We start from the raw sequence: 25,093 nt of genomic DNA, 5'->3' as shown, positions 1-25,093 counted from the left end.
TTTATTTCAGATTTCCTTGAGTCTAGCTGTGTTTCTTAGATATTCTAGGGAGTCGTTTCCGCCTCCTGTTTGGGAAAGCCTGTCCGGTGTTTGTGTGCTGCCAGTTGTGCCCGTGAAAGGACTCCGCCGTCGCAGGTGACGCAGTGGTAGTGGGTGTGCCGCTGCGCATAGGAGCAGCCGGGAGAAGCACACTGCTCGTTTCCGGCCACCTTGCGGAAGCCAGCACTCCGCACGTAGTCCTGGCGAAGGTGCAATCTTCGATGGGCCACCACCTTGTTCGAATCCGTGCACACATAATCGCACTTGCGGCAGTGGAAGTGCGAAGTTTTCCGCGAGCATGCCGGAACCGCATCTGTGGGATCTGTAGAATTAGAGGATTGTAGGCAAGGAATTCTCTACTTATGCTGGAATGACTCACCTATCCTGTTTAGATGGTTGCCCTCCGTGGCTGCACCACTTGCCGTGGCATAAGAGCAGCTGGCCACTCCGCATTGCATGTTGGCCCGGAATTGGCGGAAATCATCGCCCATCAACGTGTCCATTCGCTCATGACGCGCCGTATGTTGCACAAAGCGGGTCTTGTCGCAGAAACTATAGTGGCAATCCCGCCGGTTGCAGTGGAAGTGCGACTGGTGATTCCGGTAGCCACACCTCTCGAATCCACAGTCCTCGTTGAAGCGGAATTTTAGATAGCCACTCGGAATGTCGTGATCCCGGATCCGTTTCGCCGCAGTCCTTTGACCGGAGTCCATTGTTGTGGCTGCCACTGCACTTGCCGTTGCACTTGCAGCTGCATTGAGCAGCATTAGCTTCTGTTGAGCGGCATTCTCCAGCAAAATGCGCATGTCCAGAAGGGATCCTGAAGCTCCAGGACCTGCTGCTGAACCCGGTAATGCCAACGGTTGACTGGCTGCGGCCAAAAAGCTGGGCAACAGCACCTGTCGCTGGTACAAATCGATCAGCTGCTTAAACTGCAACAGATTCATATTCAGAGCTGGTCCCACTACCGCCGGTGTGGCAGTGGCTTCCGGCAGAGATGGACGCATGCTCAGATCCTCCGGCTGGTCCACCTCCAAGTCGGTCGACTCCTGGCGACTGTTGTATCTCGAACTACTACCCACTTCCGGCGTTTCCCGTTGAGCAGCTGAGTTCGCATTCTCCGGATAAAAAGTTCCCGCCGCACGAACAACTATATTGAATAATATTCAGTTAAGATTCTTATATATATCTCAAGCTAGTCCAGCTTACCTGAAACTTTATCCAAAATTCTGCTTGATAAATTCTTCGAGGAGATTGTTTCTAAAGGCTCTAAGGGCTGCAAGGTGGGCTGTAACATAATATAATTTTAAATAACAAATATATGTTTATTTATTTGAATGGAGAATTACCTGGGCTAAAGACTCATGGCGGCTACTCTGAGACTCTGTCTCACTTCTCGCTGCAAAATGGGTTGGCTGATTGGCGATTCTCTTGCTGGGCTGCTCCAAAGATGATGATGATGGGGCCCAAACACGACCCCGTTTCCGGTAGCGACTAGGTGTGAGATCAGCTGCTGATCCATCGTGATCCGTTAGAGACAAACGATCCTCTGCAGTGGCCAACGTTGACGATGAGCCACTCGGAACAGGTGCTCCTGGGCCGGCGTATTCGCTTCTCTCCAGCTTAAAGCTGGTGAAGATGGCCTGCGGTGAGTGCTGGGCCTGTTTTGGGATAAATAAAATAAATCGAAAAACGCGTACATTTCTGAATTTCTTGACAATCGAAATCGGTGTCCAATATTCCACGCAGCTATGTGGGCGCCTTTCATGGAATTAAATTACTTTGGAATGGCGGGGCCGTACTTGCCGTCATTGTCATAGTTTTCGGACTTAACATTTTGGATTTATGACAAACAATCGGCCGCAACCAGTTTATTACTCGTATTTCCGAAATTACTGTTAATGTTTGTCGTTGGCCCAAAATGTCACTATTTAAATTTTGTTCACGCATCAAATCAATAATAAAATTGAAAAAAAAAATAACGAAAGAAAGAACGAGTGAAGTGAAAAAGCCAAAAGCAAAAACAATGGAGAAACCATTAAAAATATCAAATACAAGTGCAGCTCATGGATACCCTAAAGCAATCCATAAATAGGCTGACGAAAATGGTAAACAAAAATTTGCGGCGAATATGGAAAATAAAAAAAAATTATAATATAAATGGGTGATAAGTAGAATTAAGTCCTATATAAAACAATGCAATTTTATGTACAATTTACACAAATTTCGACTCTCTGAGAATTCAAATAGTTTCAGTGTATATGGCACTCTCCAAATTTACCCATAACAATAATTACACCGAAAATATTGAAAGACAATGAAACGAGTTTGCCTGATAAGTTGTGGCTGACACACATAAGTACACACACCTTATTTGATTAAATGCGATACAAGTGTGTATAGGACTTATTATTATTATTATTGTTATTATTTTTACTGCTATTGTTAGTGCCGTGTATCATTCCTTTCCATCGGCATTGGGGATTATCGCAGTGGTTCCAAGGGATTCAAGTGGGTGGCGCTGCGAGAGGAGGTCCACCCATTGCACCACCTTGATTCCTGCCTTCGATTTGGGTCACCTTAGCCCCCCTTTTACTCACAGAGTTGGCACGGCTTACTTCCCAAAAGAATGCCACAAATGGCAATCGACAAAATATTTATTCAAATTTGCCTTTTTATTCACACAGAAAGTACACTGAGGAAAACTGGCGAAACTGTTGTGTTCATATTTTAATTATTTATTTTATTTATAAATATGTATAAATAAATATTTATTTAACTTTATATTCAACTTTTTTTGCATACAATATATTATAAACACCTTACAATTATAAAGAATATTAAAAATCAATTCAAAGTTGTTTATCAAAACTATTTTAATTTTATTCAAGCTGTTTTTGAAATAAAATAAATTGATTTACTTGTAGTTAAAATGACATTGAAAGTTATAATGATTTCAAAACTCGTTGGGCTTAGTTGTCCCTTAGAATCTGTATTTCGCGAAGATTTTTGTAATTAATCCACATTTTTTTCAGTGTACTGTCCATGTTCATTGTGCTCACCAAGGAGAGTGACGCGTGGGCTGGATAATCGTAAGCACACAAGTGCGTGTGGTGCGTGTGCATGAGCTTGGCTCGAAAAAATGTAGAAATTATTAAAATGACAGTTAAAAGCACATAACGCTCGTCGCCTGGGCAGGGGGGGGCTACGAGGGGGTGGCCAAAAGGGTGAGGAATCGGGGGGCAGGTGGGACAGGTGGTGGTGTAGTGCCAAGAGAAGTGCCGTCGACGTCGCTAGACGGGCAGCAAGTGAAATAAATGCGGAAACACTCGTTGTCAATATTAATATGACGAATATGGCAAAAACCAAATCCGAAAACTCAATTCAACGCACAGCACACAAAATGCCACATTAGGCAGCACCACCCCCCTCCCCACCCCCTTTCTGGCGGGTACTAAGGGGGTGGGGCAGGGCTCTGAATGGCTGACGTTGCACACAAATAGGCGCAAATTCCTAATTACAATCGAGCCTCGATCGGATCGCAGACAGACCGAAAAGGAACCAAGCAACTGGGTCGAATCAGACCTCGAATATTTTCACGAGAAGCTCGTAAATAAATGGGAAAATGGCAGCAATATTCCAGGAAAAGGAACTTTTTAATGATTTAATAACTATATAAACTTGTGATGATCATGTTTTTGTTTAAATAAAAGATTTAACATTCCATACAAAGCAATAAAAGTTCTAAATTCAAAAGAAACTATAATGTTTTCAAAACTTTTCAAAATACATCCTAATATATTTCAAAATATTTTCGAAAAATACTCACGCTCTTGTAGACCTCCACAAAGCGATTCTTTGGCGGACGCCCCCGTTTCCGATTGAAGAAGCCATCGATGGAGGTGATCTGGGTGGGCTGGCCGTGATCACTTGGACTGGAGGACTCCATCTCCGCGACGACACTGCTGCTGGACTCCATGCCGTGGTCTACCACTAAAACAGCTGGAAAAGGAGAAGAGGTGAGCTCGCAAGTTGATACCAATGGAAATGCCCGACTCTTGACTCATTCATCCCACTGCCACTCAGCAAAAATCGAGGCGAATTGCGCGAATAAGGGGCCTTTGACCAACTTGAAAGGTTAGCACCCGATCGGAGGTCAGGTTTCGGCGCCAGGCCCTTAGTTGTCTGATTCTATTCCTCATTGCCCACGGCGGCGGATACATTCTTTCCATGAATTTTGCCAATTTGGCTTTAATTTGTTCGATTTCTTATTAGTTTTTCAAGTGTATCTCGTGGCGAAAAGACAGCCAAGTGTCGACTTCGCTGGAACACTTTGCATACATGTGCTGCATATGACTGCGATAGGGATCGATATTTGGCATGCGAGCATGCGGGTGGCACTGCCAATTCCCCGAGAGATTCCAACTGGATTAGTGGCGAAATCTGTGGCCACTCCGCTTACCGAAGGGGCAAATACATAGGTGGATCCCCCGTGCCAGGCAAACCAAGTACAATGCTTCGTTGTGGTTGTTGTCAAAGGGTTTGCCTGAATGGGGGGTCCCACCAATTAAGAGGAGCTGAGGCTCCATAGCGGCCGACGATTGTCTGCCGGCGATTAGTGCACCTGGAACCTAAATGCCATGCCCAACTCCGCGATAGACATCTACATGAGAGTTCGTTTTTAGTCATTTAACATTGCCGCACATACATATATCCATATCCATATTATTCACTGCCAAGGAGCCCAAAACAAAAGAGCCGATTCTTGAGATTGCACAGCCATTAACCCAGCGCAATTGACAATTTGAAGGCAAGCAGATTTATCTCGCCATCAGGTAACACACACAAGCGCACAAGTTATAGCCAATATGGGTTCCCAATGTATATATGGCACCACCCACCAATTATAAATCGCACATAGCGGACGTTTGTTTTGTATCCTGTAAATATGTTCACGTCTTTACTTGCACTTATTTGTCACTTATGTGGAGTCGAAGAAAACGCCGCCGGTTCAACATGTGTGTAGGTATTTCAATCGATATCCACCGAAACGCGTCCACCAGCGACAAGCAACGGCACTCGAGTGGCGATCGGATCGTAAAAGCCGCCGATTCGAGTCGGGCCCAAACCGAAGTTCGAACCCGAGCCAACAGTAGTCAGCTGATCGAGTTGACCAAGTCATAAGAGCTCGGAGAGTTAAGACTTCACATAGAACTAGGAGCCAAAGCCAACAGATACATTGGATCAAATGATGGCAAACCTTAATTTAGAACCAGAAGCTTAGATTACCCGACAAATAAAATAATAATAAATGCTTTTAAAATGTATGCAGTCTAACTAATTTATTCAATTCTAACACGTCAAATCAATTGGTGATAACAAAAACAAAGCGAAGTCAAAGTCCTGTCCAAACTCCCCCACAAAATGCATTTCGCTGGGGTGCAGTCAGATCGATTAGTACGGGAGTGGGTAAAGCGCTCCTTCGACGCTTCACAGCAACCAATCCGGTTGGCCGCAGACGCATTGACGAACCTGGCGCTCCAGATTGCGGAGTAAGCCGTTGAGATCCCTGCACAGTGCATCCCTCTTAGCGCATCCTGTGCAAGGCTCGCCTCCAGGACCGCAGCTCTTGCAACCACACGGCTTATTGGTAGGCTTAGGTGTGCTTGGTGGTTTAGGTGGGGTCGTAGGTTTACGGGTAGTTGTGGTGGTCGTAGGTTTACAGGTAGTTGTGGTGGTCGCAGGTTTACGGGTAGTTGTGGTGGTCGTAGGTTTACAGGTAGTTGTGGTGGTCGTAGGTTTACAGGTAGTTGTGGTGGTCGCAGGTTTACGGGTAGTTGTGGTGGTCGTAGGTTTACAGGTAGTTGTGGTGGTCGTAGGTTTACAGGTAGTTGTGGTTGTGGTTGTAGGGGGCTTCGTGGGGCATCCACAATCCGAACAGTTGGCAACATTAGCGTAGCCAATAAGCAGGATGCTCGCTGCGGAGAAGGAAAACCGATGATTACATCAGTGGCTCAAAATACCGATTACAAGAGCATTCGGTGAAACCTACCTAGAGCAATGGTAGCAATGGTCAGCTTCATGTTTGTCACTTAATTCTTCACAAACTGATACTTTTCTTGGGGAGTCCTCACCTTTTTATAGGTACGTTTTCAGCGAAACTGCCGTTCTAAAAATGGAGTCAGTGTGTCGATTATGCAAACACAAGCCTTTTCCCTTTGTTTGATACTTTTTGGTCGACTCGATCGCCTGGACTTTATTTTGAAAAAAGAGAGAACGCTATAGACGATATCCCCGACTATCAGATACCCGTTACTTAGCTAGTCCAAGTGAGACCGAGAATTTTTAACATTTTTCAGGAATATCGGTACAATTTGGGGGAGTCGATTTCGGCGGTTCTTGTTTCGGCATATCGAATCGAGTATACCCTTTTACTTTACGAGTAACGGGTATAAAAAGGTGTAGAGCTGTTTTGCAGACAAACTGTGTTCATTTCTATAAATAATATTTCTTTAATATAGGCTGAGTAAATATAATAATATATGCAAAGACAGTTAAATTTAGCTTAACAAGAAAGCCTCATACAACTAGTCAATACAAATATGAGTTTTGTTGAAATTATCTTATAACATTGCACTTTCAAAAAATATATTATATAGGTTAGAATTAGGATAGACGTTTTGGGACTTCGGTTGCACTTTGACAGGCAATTTGACATTGATTCAATGAATTTACATACGCCTTTCTTACATGTTAGCCGATACACAAACCTTTAGCTAAATGGAATTCCAGATCACTCAAAGGCAATAACATTTTCCAAATCTTTGCTTGGTTCTTTATTACTTCAGTAATTCTCGATAAGGTTTTGATTGTTTCGTAAGAAATGTATTAGAAGTACTACTATATACATATAATCAGATATGCATTATAAAGGAAAAACAAAGACTTATAAGCACAGATCATCTAAATTTATATGGATAATTGCTTTCCAAAAATCTATTGTATATGTACATATATATATAAACAAAAGTATTAACAATATATAAAACAATATAATGGAACGGTAATTCAAAATGACAGATCTTAGGCTTTAAGTTCTTAGGCTCTCGTTCTTAAACCATTCAACCAATGTTGCAAAGTCATTTAGTTGTTAAAAAATCACTTTCGACCCTAACTTTGAGAATTATTATTTGGCAAATGTACTCAAAAGCACAAAACGAGGAACTAAACATAAATTCCCCTATAAAAGACTTAATTTCAACTTCAGAAAATCAGAACACAGCAAATAGCAAATTCGATTATTTGACTTTGGACTCCTTAGTAAATTCCACCACATTTCAAAATGAAGTACATTTTCTTGGTTGCCCTTATTGCCCTGGCCATCCAGGTGGCTTCCTCTGCTAATTCCACTACAACAACTGACGCCACCACAACAACTTCTGCGGAAACAACAACCACTGCAGCTTCAACCACGACGACAACCGCCTCTTCCACCCACAAAAAGCGTTGTTGGAGGGGCAACAACTGGTGCCACACCCGCATCCCCAAGAGGAAGTGCAAGCACCCAAGGAGGTGCCACAAGACCGTCGTGATTGTGACCCACAGGAAGAACTAGTTTTGATCTTTTCTGGACCATATATATTGAAATAAAAGATAAAAAATAACTCCAAAGTACTTTTTTTTTTGAAGCAGTAATAACAATTTTATTAAGGGGAAATTTCACGATCTTTAAAAGTGAATGGTTTCTAAATCATCCATTCTGGTTCTCCGCAGACGCACTTCAGAATCTTCTGCTGGATATTGCGAATATTGCCGATGAGCTCCCGACAAAGTTGGACCTTTTCGGGACAGTTCTTGCAGGCCTGTCCACCAGGACCACATGGTTGGCACTCACAGGCACATCCCGAGGCTAGATCGGAGAATCCGATGAGCAGGATGCAAGCTGTGGATATCGAGGATGCGATATATTGAAGTTGGCTTGGGATTAGAGTGGTGACTTATTATGTAGTTACCGATGATGGTGACTGCGATCAGTTTCATGGTTAATGGTTCTATCTAGATGTAGACTACTTTACCAGATGGTACCAATTCAGAGAAATCGACACCTTTTTATAGCGCAAAAAGTTAGCCGGATCAATGGAAAATTTCATCCAAAAATAAAAAGTACTGTACAAACCAATTGTATTAAAATAAATAAAACACCAAACACGTTTTGGCTTTTTGTGCAGCAGGCGCTTAATTTATAGAATTAACTTTTTATAGATTCATTATTCATTTTATATATTTGGTACTTAAAAGTACTCAGATATTATTTGGATTTCATTTTATGAGTAATACTTTCTTTAGCAAAAAGGACATGTAAAATGATATAATATATTAGTATTTTACATTTTGGTTGCACATCTGAAAGATGACTCACAAAATGGCGAAAAAATTTGGCGAAGTTCAATATCGTGTTTCTATTTGCTTAAGCACAAATGGTTATCCCGATATATTTTATTTTTGGATGGAACCGATGAAATTTCCATTGATCCTATAACACATTTGTTTTGCTATAAAAGGGGTAGAGTGCTCATAAACGGTTACCACCTGGAAAAGTTAATTTGTCAAAGCAACAACCATGAAGCTGATCGTTGTCGTCGTCATTGGTAAGTGCACAGAGTACTCCGTTTTATGTGACCCAAAGTCCACTAAGTCTTCCGTTCATTCTGTCCCAGCGTGCATCCTGCTCATCGGATTCGCTGATCTCGCCTCGGCGGGCACCAATGATTGTTCTTGCTTGGTGTGTGGACCTGGTGGCAAGTCGTGTACTGGGTGTCAGGAACGGGTTCCCCTCTGCACAAATCTGATCAACATTATGCGCGAGCTCGAGCGGAAGGTGCGTCAGTGCGTCTGCGGAGAGCAGATGTTCTAGAGATGTGACCACAACCTAATCAGCACTGGCATGTTATCTGCTGTCTAATAAAACTGTTATCAATCCCGTACGAGCCAAAGTCCTTTTTTAATGTTTAGTATTTATTTTTTATTTTGAGTTGGATTTCATGGAGAGTGTCGGAACTAGTTCTTTCTGTGGGTCACAATCACGACGGTCTTGTGGCATCTCCTTGGGTGCTTGCACTTCCTCTTGGGGATGCGAGTGTGGCACCAGTTGTTGCCCCTCCAACAACGCTTTTTGTGGGTGGAAGAGGCGGTTGTCGTCGTGGTTGAAGCTGCAGTGGTTGTTGTTTCCGCAGAAGTTGTTGTGGTGGCTTCAGTTGTTGCAGTGGAATTAGCAGAGGAAGCCACCTGGATGGCCAGGGCAATAAGGGCAACCACGAAAAGGTACTTCATTTTGAAATAAGATTAGATTTTTCGATAAGACTGGAATTGGACGATCAGGTGTTGTGATTAATTGAAATCATAACCACTGCTTTTATAGCAAAACAACCAGATTTCCGCATTCACTTTGCTATGTTTTTGCTTCCCATAACGCATAATCACATAAAAAGCCAGTAAAATTTAATAGTCAATTGTTTGAACAGTAAACTAAGACTGTTTATATTGACATATTTGTAATATAAACAATTAAATAGGTTACTGTTCTCAAATATTCCCCAATGCAATGTTGTTTACCCAAGACGATTGTATTTCAATGTCAAGACACACTTAAAAATATTGGTAAAAATATTTCGAAATATTTTAGAAGAACATTAACCAGAAGAAAAAAACACTTTACATTTGTTCACATTTAAAAAATTTATTGTTTTTTTTGTATTTTTTTATTTTTTAATCAACTTTTACACAGAGAAAAAATTAAATTGCAATTTTTGCATTTGTTTTTTTGTTGTTTAATTTGATTAATTAAAATTTGTTAAATTGCTAGAATTTGTTAAGCGCTACTAAAATTTAAATTTGTTTTATTTTCATTTGTTTCATTACATACACTCATAATCATATAGGTAGTATATGGTATACATATATAATATATATCTTATTTTCCCTTCTCATTCTTTCGTTTCAGATCTCGCTTTAGACTTGTTATTCGTTATGGACCTACTGCCACATATACATTTAATGGAAATTGTCATAAACATTTCTTCTTGTCAAACATTTTCTTCCTCCTCAACGTTATTTAGAACAATTTCTCTTTCCCTTGAATATTATTTCGTTAAGTTGTAAATCAAACAGGCGCAGATTTAAACTGGACAAAATTCGGGAGGGATTCTACGATGGGACTCTAAGAGTCCTCATAACTGATACTGATTGAGCGTAGCCGCCAATGAAAGCAGATTCTGAAACTGGAACTTAACAACGTGGAAATGATAATGAAATCTGGCTCATATTGCATATGGTGGGATAATCGTTTGAATTGAACTTCCTATCGATAATCGAAGATGCTGCCATACTGATTTCGGTCGCAATTGGAATGCAGTTTTAATTTTTGTAATTACTTTTTCAATTTGGGTTCGGGTGCTGTCGTCTAGTATTGTAGGTTAGAGTTATTTGCTTTCGATTTCATTTGAGGCGATCGTTTTTAATTGATTTGTAATTTGATTCTTGAATGCATTAATTGGTTCCCTTAAACAACACATACACATACATTGAAAATATACAATTAGTACTGCCGTAGTAGTAGTAGTCGTAATATTTGCCTTAGTCGATAACTTTGTTGTCTGTAATAGAATGTGTAAAAATTCTACAATATATATATAGATATATCCATCTATTTTACATTCATATATAGAACTTTTCGCATAACCCTTGCATAAAATACATATTCATATCCACTTGCCTAAGGGCTCGATACTTGTCACGATTTTGTTTTCGCTTTTGTTTTTGGTTTATCATTATTGTTTACAAAATACTTTGAGGAGCACTGGACAGATCTAAGATTCATTTCTTCTTTGTATCTCTATACAGTTTACACTTATCCATGGAAAACGTAACAGAAAAGTCCTCCGAAAACTGGAGATCGTTTCACTACTTCAAAATACAATTTATTCGATATACGATTTGAAAAAAAAGCTCAAGAAAACCACACAGAAAGCGTTGCGAATTCTACAATCTTACAAAGCTGGCAACATTGTGAAGAAAAACTGTAACCAATTATTTTGGAAAAATGTTGGGCAAATAATCTTGAAAATTCTACAAATCAAATTCGTCTACAACTACTTGGTTAATAATTTCATAAATGGAACAAAAGTAAATGATTTCAATATTTCGTTTATGCTTTCGGCAAATTTAATTGTATTTAATATTACTTTGTTTATTATTAAATAGATCACATTCATGGTTCTATTTCTTCACTTGCTTTGTTTATGTTCACATTTAGTTAGTTAATAAGGTATATTTAGAGATTTTGTTTTCTTCTTCCATTTATTGCTGCTACGGTGGCCCTATTTACATACACTATATATCTATATATTTATATGCATATAGCATATGCTCATGTGTGTGAGTGTGTTTAGTGATCGAAGTGCAGATGGAAACGTCGATACTTGAGTTTGAGATGGCTAAAACATTTATTATTATTCGTTAGAGGGCTCTTTACTCTTGGCATTTACACCTGGGTTAACCTAAATAAGTTTAAAGCAAGTTTTAAATACCTAAATTGTATCTTCTCTTGTGTAATTTTCCTTCCGCTCTATCATTTATCATATAATGAGTTCTTCATTTTATTAGTCGAGATCTTTGTGGGATTGATTATTGATGGAAAAAGTATTTGTTAGTTAAAATTATATTATTGCAAATGTTTTTTTGTATTTCTTGGTTTTATAAATAAATTCTTGTTAGCCACTGCCTGTGTGTGTGTAGGTTATGCACGAATAAAATCTACAATTAACATTTCAAATACTTGGGATCGGTTGTATTTTTTTTTGTGGCTTATGTGAGAGCTTTTCGAGATCTGTTATTTTCAACAGATTTTATTAATTTTGCTTTGCTTTACAATTTCACTTCTTGGTTTTGTTATTCTACGCTAAAAAAATATTTTAAAATTTATTAACACAGATGACTTTATATTTTCCGAAAGTTTTTGCTCCTGCCTCTTCACAATAGTTACCCATTTTTTAAATCATTTTTTCGCTTCCTCTTATTATAAATAATTTTACTGCTTAGATCTTTCGTTAATCAAAACAATTTGTTTGCCAACTAACTAGACAAAATGTATTCATTCGTGTATATAAGTTAAATATTTTTACCGCTTTCTATCTCATCAAATTTGTTTGTCATATCGTGTTGTTATTGTTGGTTGGTTTTTTGCATTTGTTTGTTGTTAACTAATCTAGGGATAAACACACAGCTACGCACATCGAATGAAATCTGCTGGATTTTAGTTTAGTTTCGCTTGTTGTTGTTTTCGTTTTGCTTGTTTAATATTAAAATCTTACATTAGAAACACATCAAATATTAGAAATATTTTTCATATATATCTATATATGTATATATTGTATTCAGCCACTCGGCTACATTTTCTCCGCAAAGTTTGGAACTCTGCACAAAAACAAGAAAATAATTGTAATCAATTAAAATAATAATACAAAGCTTAATCATAAATAGGTGGAAATATTTTGAGAATTGTTTGAATCTATTTTACTAGCAATAATTTTGTGTTTTCTGTAAGATAACTGGGCACCGACCTGACAAATGTCGGAACTAAAAACAAAATTTCGAAATAATTTCCATGGTATTCAAATTTTCTGCAATTGATTTCTTTATGTATGTGAGTGTATTCGTGAGTGTGTATGCGTTTATCAATATTCATAATTATTATATAATATCACATCAACTTTGTTTTTATATTTGTTATTATAAACTTTCCTCTTACTGCTTCGATTGATCGATTCCGATTCTTATTGTTTGCTCTCATATATAATAGAAAATTTGTTGGATTTCTGTTTCTCAATACACGGTATATAGATGTATGTATGTATGTTTGCATGCATTTAGAAGTAATAGCCTAATTGAATCGTGACAAACGACATGTGCCATACATTATGCACTGAAGTTATACATAATATATTAGCTACATTTGATTCCTGGATTATGTTGATGATACAAGGTGATGGTGTACACACATCCATACATACAAATTGGGTTAATACTCTATACTTCCATCCGGGGGTTTTGCCTTTTGTATTCAATTTAAAACGGATCACCGACAACCGTTCACTGAGTGAAGTTTTCTTCTGCTTGTCTGCCTTAACGTTTTACAATATTTTGAATATTCCTTATGGTTTTTGTGTTCTCCTCACTCTATCCTCGTTTTCAATACTTCTTTTTTTTGCGATTTTTTTCGTTTTTCAAAAAGTACCTTTTTTGTTTAAGCCAAAAAGTCAGTCCAATAAGAGTTTTGAGTTGCCTGCAACTGCAGTTGATTTGTTTTTGTTTTCGTTTTGGTTTTTTGGTTTTGTTTTAGAGCTTAGGTTCCAAAATAATTGTTTTTGCTTTAGCGTTGAGTTGATTTGTTATTTGCAGGAGTAAGTTGATAGTTTGTGGTCCAAAAGTTTGCCTCTAGGGTTAAACATCATCTCTCTATATTCCATAATGAAGATCATGAATCTTGGCTATTGCGACGAAGGAGGCACAACCAATATATGTTCGTATTGCGATTGCTGCTGTTACTGTTGTTGTTCGGAGGGATTGAGTTCTGAGCAGCCCAGCGATTCTGGTTCGCACTCCATGCCGCTCCTCCGTCGAGCGACTCACTCGGATGAGTAGAGCTTTTTCTTGGTCAGCGTGAAGTCGGGACTGATGTTGATGGTATTGCTACGAGTAAGGTTTCTGGCGGAGATTGAACAAACATATTTAGTAATGCTGTTTTACAGAACTATCCTTGCACACACTCACTTTATAAACTGCGGCACCAAGGAGCTCCAGCCGCTCTTGTCCTGCCTCAACGTCAAGTACAGCTCGAAGATGGACACCGTGTCCGGATCTACCTTAAAGTATGCAATGCGCCTGTAAGCAAAAGACAATACACTTTAATAAAAGGCGTTCCATACGTGAATTGGTTAACAAACAATAGGTTACAATAAGTTGAAATTCTAAACACTCATCACCACCACTCACTTGACTTTGTTGGGCTCGCTCTCGAACTCAATGAAGAGCGTGCAGGCGCGCTCGCCGCATGGTTCTCGCTCCGACATCCGGATGATCTCGGCGGCGATGCGCTGCGTGAGGTCGTTGGGCAGCGTGACCTCGGTGCAGGCCAGGTGGCGACGCTTGGCATCCCGCAGCTGAGCCTGCAGTTGCTGCGACAGTTCCCGCACTGCGCTGGCGCTTACATCGTCCAGATTGTCGGCTGCCCCAAACCGAGCCCCGGCGGTCGACTGCAGCGGCGATGCAGGCAGTGGGTGGTGCTGCTGAGCGGTGCTGGACAGCACGTTGGTCATGTAGGCGTGATGGTAGGCGGCTGCACTGCCACCGCTAAGGGGCGCCTCAAAACTGGCCGCGGCCACCGGCGACGTGGCCTGTTTGGGAGTGGTCATACCGACGGATCCTACGCCCGCCAACGGACCACCGCCACCTGCCGATGGAGGCGTAGCCGGTGGGCGGGTGTTGAGCGCCTGGTGCTGTCGCATGTGGAGCACAGAGGCTGGATGGCCATCTACCACGTCGACGTCCAGAATGCCCTCGCCGGCGGCTGTGTTCCCGTTCACGCCTGCGTTCAGCTCCTGCTCCTCCTCCAACGGCGCCGTCGAAGCTTGCCAGTCTAAAAAAAAGAAATTGAAGTTGTTAGCTAAGATTCAAGTGGAACATTTATGTATATTTCATTTAATTACTTTAATAATTGCATTATATTTTGATTTTTTAATATTCAAGTACCTAAGTTTGCGAATCACCAGAATTCTAACAGTAAATGTTTGATTTGGATAAGTACTTTAAGCATTCAAAGAAAACTTATCAAATTAGCACTGATGCGAAGCAGTTTCCATCACTTTATGCGGAAACCGGCTGCGAAAGTTCGAGTTACGGAAGTTCAACTGTAGTTTGGATGGCACATCGACCGGCAAAAGAGTTCTATGTGGGAATGGAAGCGAAAAAAAATCAGCTGATGTCTGCAAATCGGGATCCACACTCACGTTCCACGCTTGGGGAAACCGGAAAGAGTGATGTGCGCAGACTCCGCTTCCAGGGAGCGGCGGAGGAGAGGTGCCGGGGTCGGGGGAAATCACCTGGCAACAACAGCTGGAAAATCAGCCGTTTCCCATTTCCAGCTGACGCTCACTCTCTCTGTCTCTCTCTCTCTCTCTCTGCCTCTCTCTTTCCGTGTCCCAAGTCAGCAGTTTATTTCCCCCTCAGTACCCCCCTTCGAACAGCTACCTCTCCGCGCTACTGGCTTTTATATCTTTTGCTGTTACTTTATTACCCGACAGAACGGACGATAAAAAGCGGAGCTAAACTCCTCTCAAAAACTCGATTCTACCGAGCTGGGAATTACATTACAGTGGGGCAAATTGTCTGAGACATATTTTTAACATAAATGAAATTGTACATTTGTAAGCAATAAATTCTTTATTTAATATGTACAAACATGTAAAATAAGTAGGCAATTCATTTTACTGATTTGAGGGCTTACGTGCATAGTCAAGCGTGCACTGTGCACACATTGTACATTTCATAAAGAAAGGCAATATTTATGTTCTGTTTCTAAGAAAATCAGTGGAAGATTTAATGGAGTTTGTATAATCTACAAAAAGTTAATTAGTTTATATTCTTTCTAATAAAACATTCTTCAAATAACCCAATTTATTTTGATCACATCTTGAATATTTGATTTACTTCCAGGAAATCTTTTGCCTAGCAACAACTTCCTACTCCTTTCGTGAAACTTTTTGCGCATAATGTGCGAGAGGCAGTGCAGCGAGTACAAATTAACTACTTGGCTTGTCTCGACAGCGTCTTGTAATTAGCGCGGAAAGTCTTGAAAGGGGGTATTCCTCCCCCTCCCCTCTCTCGTACAACCTATTCAACCAAGTCTCCCCATGCCACCCACTGTATAATCATTGCAACGTCGCTGAATGGACAATTTGCTCTCGTTAGCTTTGCATGTCTCTCTCTGTCACCCCTTCTCTCTCACTCTCCTTCGCTTGCTGTTTTGTTACCCCCTGAATCTTCTTGGGTCTTCCATCTCGCTCTGGCTCCCTGGCACACCCGCGTAATTAAGAAATTAACGGCACATGTTTGCGGCTCTGCATGTGTCCACATATGTGTGTCTCCCTTATTCTCCACCACCATCTCAATATTCCCATCTCGCTTCCACTGCGTATGTGTTATTGGATTTTGTCAAGTGCCGTTGTCTTCACAAAAGGGTTTGTGCAAAGTCAAAAAAGCGAAAGCCAAAAAGAACCAAATGAATAATAATAAAAAAAAACAGACAACGACCACACACTTTATTACAAGGCACACAAACAAATGCGAGCGCTGTATTTATGGATGCATGGATACACTTTGCCACAGCGGCGAGCAAATTGGTAGCTGTAAAAACTCGACTCATTAATAAATAAAATCTTGTTATCTTAACGAACCAATAAAAACAGTTCTATAAATCGCACCCAATGTTTGTGCATATGTACATACATCTATGCATTTTATAGGTAAGTTTATCAATAGATATTTAATGTTTAAATAATTCGTTTTAAATCATACGTACTACATTTATGGACATATGCTTGTACATATGTTTATACACATATACATATACATATGTAAACATGTACAAATGAGAGTACAAATTGTTTTTGTAACCGCCACCGTATGTAGTTACATACATATGTATGTAAATTGAACCTATACATTCTGTACATTCATACAAATGTAGAAGTATGTATGAATCTTGTGGGTGGTGTATTTGCATTTGTATGCATATTTGCATTCGGACGAGAGATGGGCATATTGATGAACAGACATCTCCCTGCTTCTACTTTCTGCCACCCGCAACCTTCATCTTTGTATGTATGTATGTATGTACATATGTATCTCTGCCTTACTTGCCGCAGCAATCTGAAGCCTTTGCGGTTGTGTATTTGGTGCATTCGGAATCAACAAGAACAACAACAACGAACACAGGAATGTATAACAATACCTGCGGAAAGAAGAAGCAGCAACGCAGCATCACCCCATACAAGTTAACGGTACACCGCAAACATGACCGTTTGTGTTCTCTTGTGTTTCCCAGTTGCTGTTCAGCTGGGGCGAGTGAATGAGACGCACAGAGCTGGCGAAGAGGTGGTGGGAAAGGGTGGGTGTGGGTGATAGGTGAGTTTCGGGCTTATTACTTGGCTCTCTTAATGCGTGACGTCGCTTGGCCTTGAGATTCAATTTTCGTGCACTTCGGTATGGCAATCATGTTCCTACAGTGCGCACTGCCTAGCAGGAATTATTTCAAAATGTTAACAATTTATAAAACAATGTTCACTTAACATGTTCATTTTTGCACAGAAAAGTTACTACTGTAGCTCATATTTACTGTAAACCATGAGAATTAATAATTCTGACGCTTTTATTTTTAGATCTTTCACTTAATTACCGAAGTAAACCGCCTGTACTCTTATCAATGTTGATTGTTCAGTTCCATTCTATTTTGGATCTTCAATAAAACGTCGCTAATCGAGTTAAATTGGTTTTAAGACAGTCCATGAACCGAGTTTCATACATATGTATGTATGAATGTATGCATTTATGTATGATTGTTGCTATCTACATATGTACATACATGTGTATGTTAGTTTTTTTTTTGAATCAATAAGCAGGTTATAAATAATTCATTGCGACCAATTTTGGAAGTCATTCGCATTTGGCCCCTAACGGAAATCTTTGGAAATAGCTTCGAATATAAATTCGACGAACCCACGCATGGGGTTAATAAATATTATATCAACTTCTTGATAACGCTTCTTGCAACGGCCAACAGGAAAATCATTTTAAAAGGAATTATGGCTATATGGAGCTATAATTTTTATCACCAAAACACATTGAAACACTTTCTAAAATAAATCTCATTCTTCATTTCGTTAAGAGGCACAATATTTCAGCCTTTTTACTTAAAATGGTAGCATATTTAAGGGCTTATCAAAAAAGTAACCTCTCAAAAGTTTTTTCTTGGAAAATAACTATGTAAGCATGGAATTTGATGTACATAGTTGATTTGAAAAAGATGAAAAAGATACGATAACAAAACTTGAACAAACTAGTAATCATTTGATGTACTTATGTGTTTTATTCAGTAATTGTAAAGTAGTCATAAGAAAAAAAGTGCTTTGTACACAACTGATATTATTTTTAACCCAGCGGTAAATATTCTTCATGGAAAATGAATAATGGCCATGTAAGTGTTGGTGAGGCTGGCTGGTCGTATGTCCTTCGAAAATAAAATTGCATGCGCTCAGTCAGTCATGAAATTAAATTGACTGCAAATACATACGTTGCCAGGGGCGTGGAAGGGGTGTGGAGCAGGGGCGGAGGTTTGGTGGGGTCTGCAGAGCTTTTTCAGCGCGATGCAAGCAGAACAACACGGTGGAAATGTAACCAATACGGACCCCTCAGCTATTTTCACGCCAAATCTGTCCATTCCAGGCCATTAGGTCTTTTGATTGGAAAAAGTGTTTCGTATTTTAGCTATTTTTAATAAAAAAAAAACGTAGCACTAAAACATGTAGTGATCTGATAAAAGCTGACTGAGCAACAATTTTCTTAGTCAATGAATATTTATTGTTTAGAAACTACGTTCTCAGCAAACTTTTTGATTTCCATTAAGATGCACAATTAAATTTTCATTCACGCTGAAGTAGGCAACACTGCGGCTAACGGTATACCTGCGACAGTATGTATGCGAGGCGACATGTTGTTGCATGTCGCTACCACCGCCGCTTGTTGTGCTGTGTTCGCCTCCGGGTGATTTTACATATTTCGCTGTTTTTTGGCTTACGTGCTACGTGGCTATATGGCCGTATGCACATGGAATCCCTCCCTGCTGCCCAGACGGAGGTCCCCCGTCTAATTTGCCCAACTCAACTGCTTCTTGGTGCAAAGTTTAAAGTGACAGGATTAACAGGATGTTGCATAATCCGCCCGCCAGACACATGAACAGGATACGCTGGCCTGGCTTCGGACAGGAACAGAGTGCACAATGCATAATGTGAACTTTACATATTTGCAACCCCCGAATGGGGCACCTCAATCGGGATGCAAAAATGCAGGCAATATTCGGGGCAGAATATGTTGTACTCATTTTATCAGTCGGTGTGCCAGTGATTAAAATCAAAATCCACTCAAAAACACGCGAAGCACTTTGAAATGCATAGAAAACTGTATAGAAATTTTCCATTGGTTGGGCAAAACTTGAATAAATGAATTTTATAATCCCTGGAAAATTTGCTAAAGACATCAAATGAAATGTTACCGTACGCTATAAAATTAATTGAATCAAAAAAGAAGAGCGAACAAAATAATGGGCCATAAACATGAAATATAAAAATGTTCGTGGCACATTAAAATATCCGAAATGTGCCTTAATTGAGAATTCTTGCAAGAAACGACCCGAATGGATTTGTAAGTTCACAAGGTGAACAGCGACCTTAACTTTAGTTTTAATGCGTGGCCGAGCTTTAAAATTAATCAGGCGGAATAACAACGAACTGTACGTTTTTAAATCATATTGGTTGTTATGGATGTGCTGCACTTCATATTAATATTTCTTAATAAAAAAATGTTCTTTGATTTGGAAATTTATGGGCAAACTCAAAGTGGATTTTTTCTTTAAACAATTTTGGTACTTTTCTATATGTGTATTCTGTTAATAAGCACACTGTTTTATTTAAAGGGCTGATTGTTTATAATATTGCAATAATTTTATGTTCTTTAGAAATTTTCCTATACAAAAGCATTATCAGAATTTGGAACTTGAAGTTTATACAAAGCATGTATAATAACTAAATATTTAAATCGTTCCTTAAAAACTTTAGTAAATTAACATTTGAAACGAACTTTTTATGCTCACACATTCTTAATATTTTCTTATTAAATCAAGTAAACGAAGCTACATTAAAACCAGCAAAATATCAAATATCACAAATCTTGTCCTATTTAACAATCTAGATTATTTTGCAATGTGAACTTACCTTTAATTTTATTAACACCGAATTTTCCCTGAATGTGATTTTGTACTGAGAGCACTTCCATCTTCATAGAGCCGCCGTTGCAACTGCTATTTTGTGTGTTTTCAGCAGATTGTTGGATTTATAATGAAAGTCTGCCGCCTGCTGCTGCCACCGAATGCGAATGCGATTATATAGGCTATAGGCTTTTGATCTCGACCGACTTTCGATGCGTTTAATATATTGCGTGGGTGTGAATAGTTGTAGTTTAACGTACGTATAGAAATGCACTTTAATCACAAGAATTTGATTTTACTTCGCGTGTGGTTGGTTGTTTTATTGTGTGTTTACTTTGTTGTGTGTGTGTGTGTGGTGGAGAGTTCGATTTTCCAGCGACAGCGTTTTAACAAACAATTGGAAAAGTATCAACAACTAAATTTGTTATTCTAGTTAAACATTTCAATTCAATACATGCTAAAAAATCAACGCAAATTGCCGCCCCGTTCAGCTCTCTCTCGCTCTTTCCTTCCTCTGGGCTTTCTCGCTTCCCCTTTCTGGCTCGCTCTGTCTGGTTTCCTTTATAACTTTAAGCACAGCACATGGTTTTGATTTAATTCAAGACGTTCTTGTTGTTGTTGTTTGGACAGAGATTTTAATTTCGTATTTATCTATGCTTCTTTGCTTTGCTTTCCTACATATGGCGGAGTTTCAAGTGCTGATGGCTGCGTTTCGTTTGTAGAAGTTATTCTTTTCTGGTTTTCCGATTTTCTGGCTCTACTTCTTCTCGTTCTGCCCCTCGTGTGCCGATGTGCTGTGTTTGGCGGCCGCGTTTCGACTGCGGGTTTTTTCAGAAGTTCGTGTGAAGCGTACTACAAAATTTTCACTCAGCGCTCGCTCAGCTGTTTCTGTTTCTGGCTCTGTGTGCGTGCGAGCGAGAGAGCTTGGAAATAGCTGAATCAGAAGAAGAAGAGGAGGACGATGAAAAACTGGAACTGCGGCAACGGCAACAACTTCGATAACGGGACACGCTGGAGAGCTGAGCTGAGCGGAGCGGAGCAGTTTTCCAAACAGTTTTCCAAAGCTACTATCCGGCCGGCTCGCGTGCTGCTGCTTTTATACCAATTTTCCACGCCGGCTGCGCTGCCGGCGTCGCAGCTTTTCATTTTCCTTTTCCTTGGCCGTGAACTCTCTCTTGAGCGGCTAGGCACTCTTTTGCAACCGGCGATCAGCTGTTGTTAAAGACACTTAAGAGCAGTTGAGTGGCTCGCTCTCTTGAGTGTTTTTGTTTTGAGAGCTGAGCAAAAACTGTCGGTCTCTTTGAGTACATTTTTTTTTCAAAAGTAATTGGCAAGTCTATAATCCATTGTTAATTCTCTTTGCTTCTATTTATATCATTTGTTACTTATATTAAGTTTGTAGGTTTTCTTCTTGAAAATATTTTTATTTGTAGAGTTTATTAACAAAAAATATAAATTCATATATTCTTTTAACCTAAAATAAAATGTTAATTGAAAATGTGTTTTTTTTTTATTGTTAGAAATAAAAATGGAGCATGTAAAGTAAAGTGATTTTATAAGATCGAATATATTTCTCAAGGGCTTTATACAAATAAGATTGGGTTTTTGCTTAAGAACCCAAGTATCTAAATATTAGTATAGCGTTCTGTAAAGAAAATCGCAAATTGCGAGAGAAAAACCTGGAGGCGGTTTTCTGTAATTTGGCATTTTAGTTTGTTCCTTTCTTTTTCATTTGAATCTCGTAACAAAATTTATGGTGTTTTTGGGAATATGCCGACAGCACATATATGAATATACATATGTATATAGTAGATACATAAGTACATATGTTGATGCTCGTATATCTGGCCTTTACCGGATGACAAGACCCATTGTACCGCCTCCAGTTCTGTTGGGAACGGAATGGAGAGGAAAACAAGAAAATGGATGAAAATGCTTCGCCGACACAGGACACAGGGCCTGTCACTGTTTTAACAATTCATCTTAATAGAAATAAAAAATGGCGCCGCTGGCGTTGGACAGTCCGGCTGACACCACCCGCCCCCTTTTGGCCACCACCCCCTTATCCCTTATGCCGTATACCCCAGTTCCCCACTTCCCCACTCCACCCACTCCCCTTTTCCTATTTGTCACTGGCTCGTTGTGGGTGCTCCTCCGCTCTCCATTGGATCAGCTTTGGAGAAAGCATCCGCATTTCCCCTTGTCTAGCTGCTGCTGCTTTTTTTCTGTGTGAGGCGTTTGGGGGGATTTACACATGTCAGTTAATGCTGAAAAAATGTTTACACAACACAATTGCCTGGCGGAGGGCGCGGGGGAGTGGCACAGTGCCCAGCATGGGGCTACTGCAGCACCAGTGTACAGAGAAAAAAATATATATATATTCCAAAAAAAGGGGGAGGAATTTATAGAAGAACTCAGCTATTCAGCCTACAAAATATGTTTCCCAACTAAAGCAACATAAAAGGTACAAAATCACATATACCATATATTCTCTCTACTTTATATATTGAATTTATATTTATAATTTTTAGTAATCTTCCCTCGCATTTTTTTCAGTGCATGCCAAAAAGTTTTAAAGACCAGCGCTCCCTCATCTTCTTTTCAAATTTTTCTTGCCACACTGCAGCAGTGTCGAACAGGATAAAAGTCAGTGGCATACAATTAATCAAATGCATGATTTATGTGAGTGAGTTCCACACGAGTTTAACCTAAATACGTCCCGCCGGGAATCAGCCAAATGAGATGTTCAGGGCGTCTAACAACTCACCCACCGAACTCAAGTCAGCTTAATAGACCCATCCGCATTTCAAAGACGTTTACTTTACAAAAACTGGCATTTTTTCTTTTCAAAAGTATCTGCAAATGATTACGGAAATACTACTATAATAGTTGCTACAAGAGAATTTAGCTCGTTAATCAAAATTGGATTACAGAACTAGTTTATTTTAGCAAAATCAACTGAAAGAATCAGCGAGTAGTTTTTTTTAAATGTACTAATGAGAAGAAATGGGTTTTAAAATAAATTACAGCGTAATGCTTCTTGATTTCGTGATGTGGGGTTAAGAAATAACTTAAGGGTTGTATTATTATTATTTCTCACCCCCCAAAATAGCTAGCAGCACTAACTTTTCAACCATAAATGCTGCGAGACCCACATGGCATATCCATTTAGTTGCGATGTTTTCTCATGATTTGAAACTTTTCCACAGGTGGTAAGCCGACTGGAAAAACCTTCACGTTTTGCAGACACACAAATGGACTTCGCCGGATAAATGTGATGCGGAATGGGAGCCGTAAGAATTGCTTGCTAAAAGCCTCAACCAAAGGCCGGCCTGCTGGGCACTTAGGCTGGCAATCCTTTCTTCGCAGGATCAAAACTTCCAATTCCGAATTCCGAACGGAACCATAGAAGCTTCGCTGGGATTCCAAATGGGATACAAATGAACGCCTTTTCGTGCAACCCTACACCCAACGCCCAATGCCCAATGCCATCCAACCATCTAGCCATCGCCATCGCCATCGCCTTCGTCGAATGGACCACTTAGTGAGCCTTTGTGGCGCAGGAGGAAATTGTGGAGCCGGCTCTTCTAATGCGTTGCACGTTTTCCCAATAAAGTAGCTACAACAACACGGGCGGCAATCCTTTAAGTTCTTCGATACATCGCCGGGGAGCAGGAAACTGGAGCTGCCGTAGAGTGGCTTTTTAGTTCGCGCGCCCAACGCTGCACAGAGAAAAAAATGGTCTCTTAATTAGGTGGATGATATTTCTACAATGCAAGTTTACAACACTGGAAAGTGCCGAAAGATATGGATTTTCGGAATGTAACTCAATTTAATGGATTGTTAAATTGTTAAAATATTAAAAAATGCCTGAGTAATTGTTTGTATTATTATCATTATTTTTTCACAAATAGTTTGAAAATGTTGACATTTTTCCACACTGTAGTTTTTGGCGCAAAGTCGGAGGAGCGGTAACTGCCATGAACATCGATTTTCATGTGATTTGTGCAGACGTGTTTGGGTTTTATTGATTTTCACTTGATTCCCTCCATATGCTTGAATATACTTAAGTCGGTACGTGCACATCTCCATCTCCCAGCATCCACAGCAGCCCTGGAGCAGCTCCCTCGCCATCCGCATTGGCATTCGGATTCGCAACCCGGACCATTTCATCTTGCCCCGTCCTTATTCCATCCCAGGTCGCTCGTTGTCGACAGCAGCCGAGCACCCGAGCAGCTCTAATGTCAGGATCATGCGAGGTTATCAACATAATTTCGAAAACCACCCATCCGCACCAGGCATCGCCATCACCACTCCACGCCGCTCCGCTCCGCTGCACCCACACCGCATCTTTCTAGTTTATGATGTAGTAGATTTCTGTTTCTTTTCCTGCAGCATCACCAAGATGATGATGACGGCGGTAGTGGTGGTGGTGGTGGCAGTGGTAGTATGGTCCTGCTCCTGATGAACAAGATGGGCGCGTGTGCGGTTTGATAAGACGCCAGCGATTCGGCTCCATTTCATTTGACTTTCATCTGCCTTCCCCGGTTAAAGGGAAACAGTCCTATTTTAAAGGGGAACACACAATCGCATTTTACTTTGATATCTCTGCTGCGGCAGAAGGAGTTTATTTTTCATCAGCAAGCAGAATACTTGAATTTAAATTAATAATCTTTTCATATAAACCAATTCTTCAATATATACCAAATAGTAAGCCAGAATTCTTCAGCAGAAAGACGTAATCATCGTGTCATTTGGCTGTCAATTTGTGTTTGGATGGAAATATTCAAATTTAAAGTTGATTGAACAAGATGTGCTCCTCCTGCTTGGTAAGACTCCAAATCGGAAGCCGTGAAACCAGCCTCAAAGAAAGTGAAGTATTCCGAAAGGAGCAGGAAGAACAAGGCGGGCAATTGCCATCAAGTGATGGTCCCCATTTAATTGTGCCAGTGCTCTAAGGCA

The 25,093-nt window shown here is 40.0% G+C and overlaps 5 protein-coding genes across 7 annotated transcripts; 1 reads left to right on the top strand and 4 right to left on the bottom strand.

Annotated features, from left to right (window-relative positions):
• Nucleotides 1–3: 3 nt before the first annotated feature.
• On the bottom strand, nt 4–5,107 carry LOC6605282. 3 transcript variants are annotated; one of them, XM_002030084.2, is made up of 6 exons: nt 4,941–5,107; nt 3,869–4,041; nt 1,389–1,700; nt 1,249–1,327; nt 419–1,189; nt 4–361 (listed from the first exon to the last, which is right to left on the bottom strand). In XM_002030084.2, the coding sequence occupies exons 2-6, from the start codon at nt 4,016–4,018 to the stop codon at nt 45–47; spliced, it is 1,629 nt and encodes a 542-aa protein (XP_002030120.1). In that variant the 5' UTR covers nt 4,019–4,041; nt 4,941–5,107; the 3' UTR covers nt 4–44. The 3 variants fall into 3 exon arrangements, with proteins under 3 accessions (XP_002030120.1, XP_032574861.1, XP_032574860.1); XM_032718970.1 differs by having other exon boundaries at nt 4–352; XM_032718969.1 differs by having other exon boundaries at nt 5,004–5,107.
• A 244-nt stretch (nt 5,108–5,351) lies between these two features.
• On the bottom strand, nt 5,352–6,155 carry LOC6605281 (salivary glue protein Sgs-3). The gene is made up of 2 exons (XM_032718393.1): nt 6,092–6,155; nt 5,352–6,017 (listed from the first exon to the last, which is right to left on the bottom strand). Exons 1-2 carry the CDS (start codon nt 6,120–6,122, stop codon nt 5,530–5,532), a joined length of 519 nt encoding a protein of 172 aa, XP_032574284.1. The 5' UTR covers nt 6,123–6,155; the 3' UTR covers nt 5,352–5,529.
• A 1,556-nt stretch (nt 6,156–7,711) lies between these two features.
• LOC6605279 (salivary glue protein Sgs-7) lies at nt 7,712–8,127 on the bottom strand. The gene is made up of 2 exons (XM_002030081.2): nt 8,052–8,127; nt 7,712–7,981 (listed from the first exon to the last, which is right to left on the bottom strand). Exons 1-2 carry the CDS (start codon nt 8,077–8,079, stop codon nt 7,785–7,787), a joined length of 225 nt encoding a protein of 74 aa, XP_002030117.1. The 5' UTR covers nt 8,080–8,127; the 3' UTR covers nt 7,712–7,784.
• Nucleotides 8,128–8,642: 515 nt separating this feature from the next.
• Nucleotides 8,643–9,023, top strand: LOC6605278 (salivary glue protein Sgs-8). Its single transcript, XM_002030080.2, has 2 exons — nt 8,643–8,687; nt 8,757–9,023. The coding sequence occupies exons 1-2, from the start codon at nt 8,660–8,662 to the stop codon at nt 8,951–8,953; spliced, it is 225 nt and encodes a 74-aa protein (XP_002030116.1). The 5' UTR covers nt 8,643–8,659; the 3' UTR covers nt 8,954–9,023.
• A 3,802-nt stretch (nt 9,024–12,825) lies between these two features.
• LOC6605276 (protein charybde) lies at nt 12,826–21,183 on the bottom strand. The gene is made up of 4 exons (XM_002030078.2): nt 20,139–21,183; nt 14,089–14,731; nt 13,867–13,977; nt 12,826–13,800 (listed from the first exon to the last, which is right to left on the bottom strand). Exons 1-4 carry the CDS (start codon nt 20,203–20,205, stop codon nt 13,722–13,724), a joined length of 900 nt encoding a protein of 299 aa, XP_002030114.1. The 5' UTR covers nt 20,206–21,183; the 3' UTR covers nt 12,826–13,721.
• Between the last annotated feature and the right edge of the window lie 3,910 nt (nt 21,184–25,093).

This window comes from Drosophila sechellia, chromosome 3L (genome assembly GCF_004382195.2).
Source record: "Drosophila sechellia strain sech25 chromosome 3L, ASM438219v1, whole genome shotgun sequence".
Taxonomy (NCBI): Eukaryota; Metazoa; Arthropoda; class Insecta; order Diptera; family Drosophilidae; genus Drosophila; species Drosophila sechellia.
Note: the sequence above shows the minus strand (reverse complement) of the source record. Positions and strands in the feature narration are given on the sequence as shown.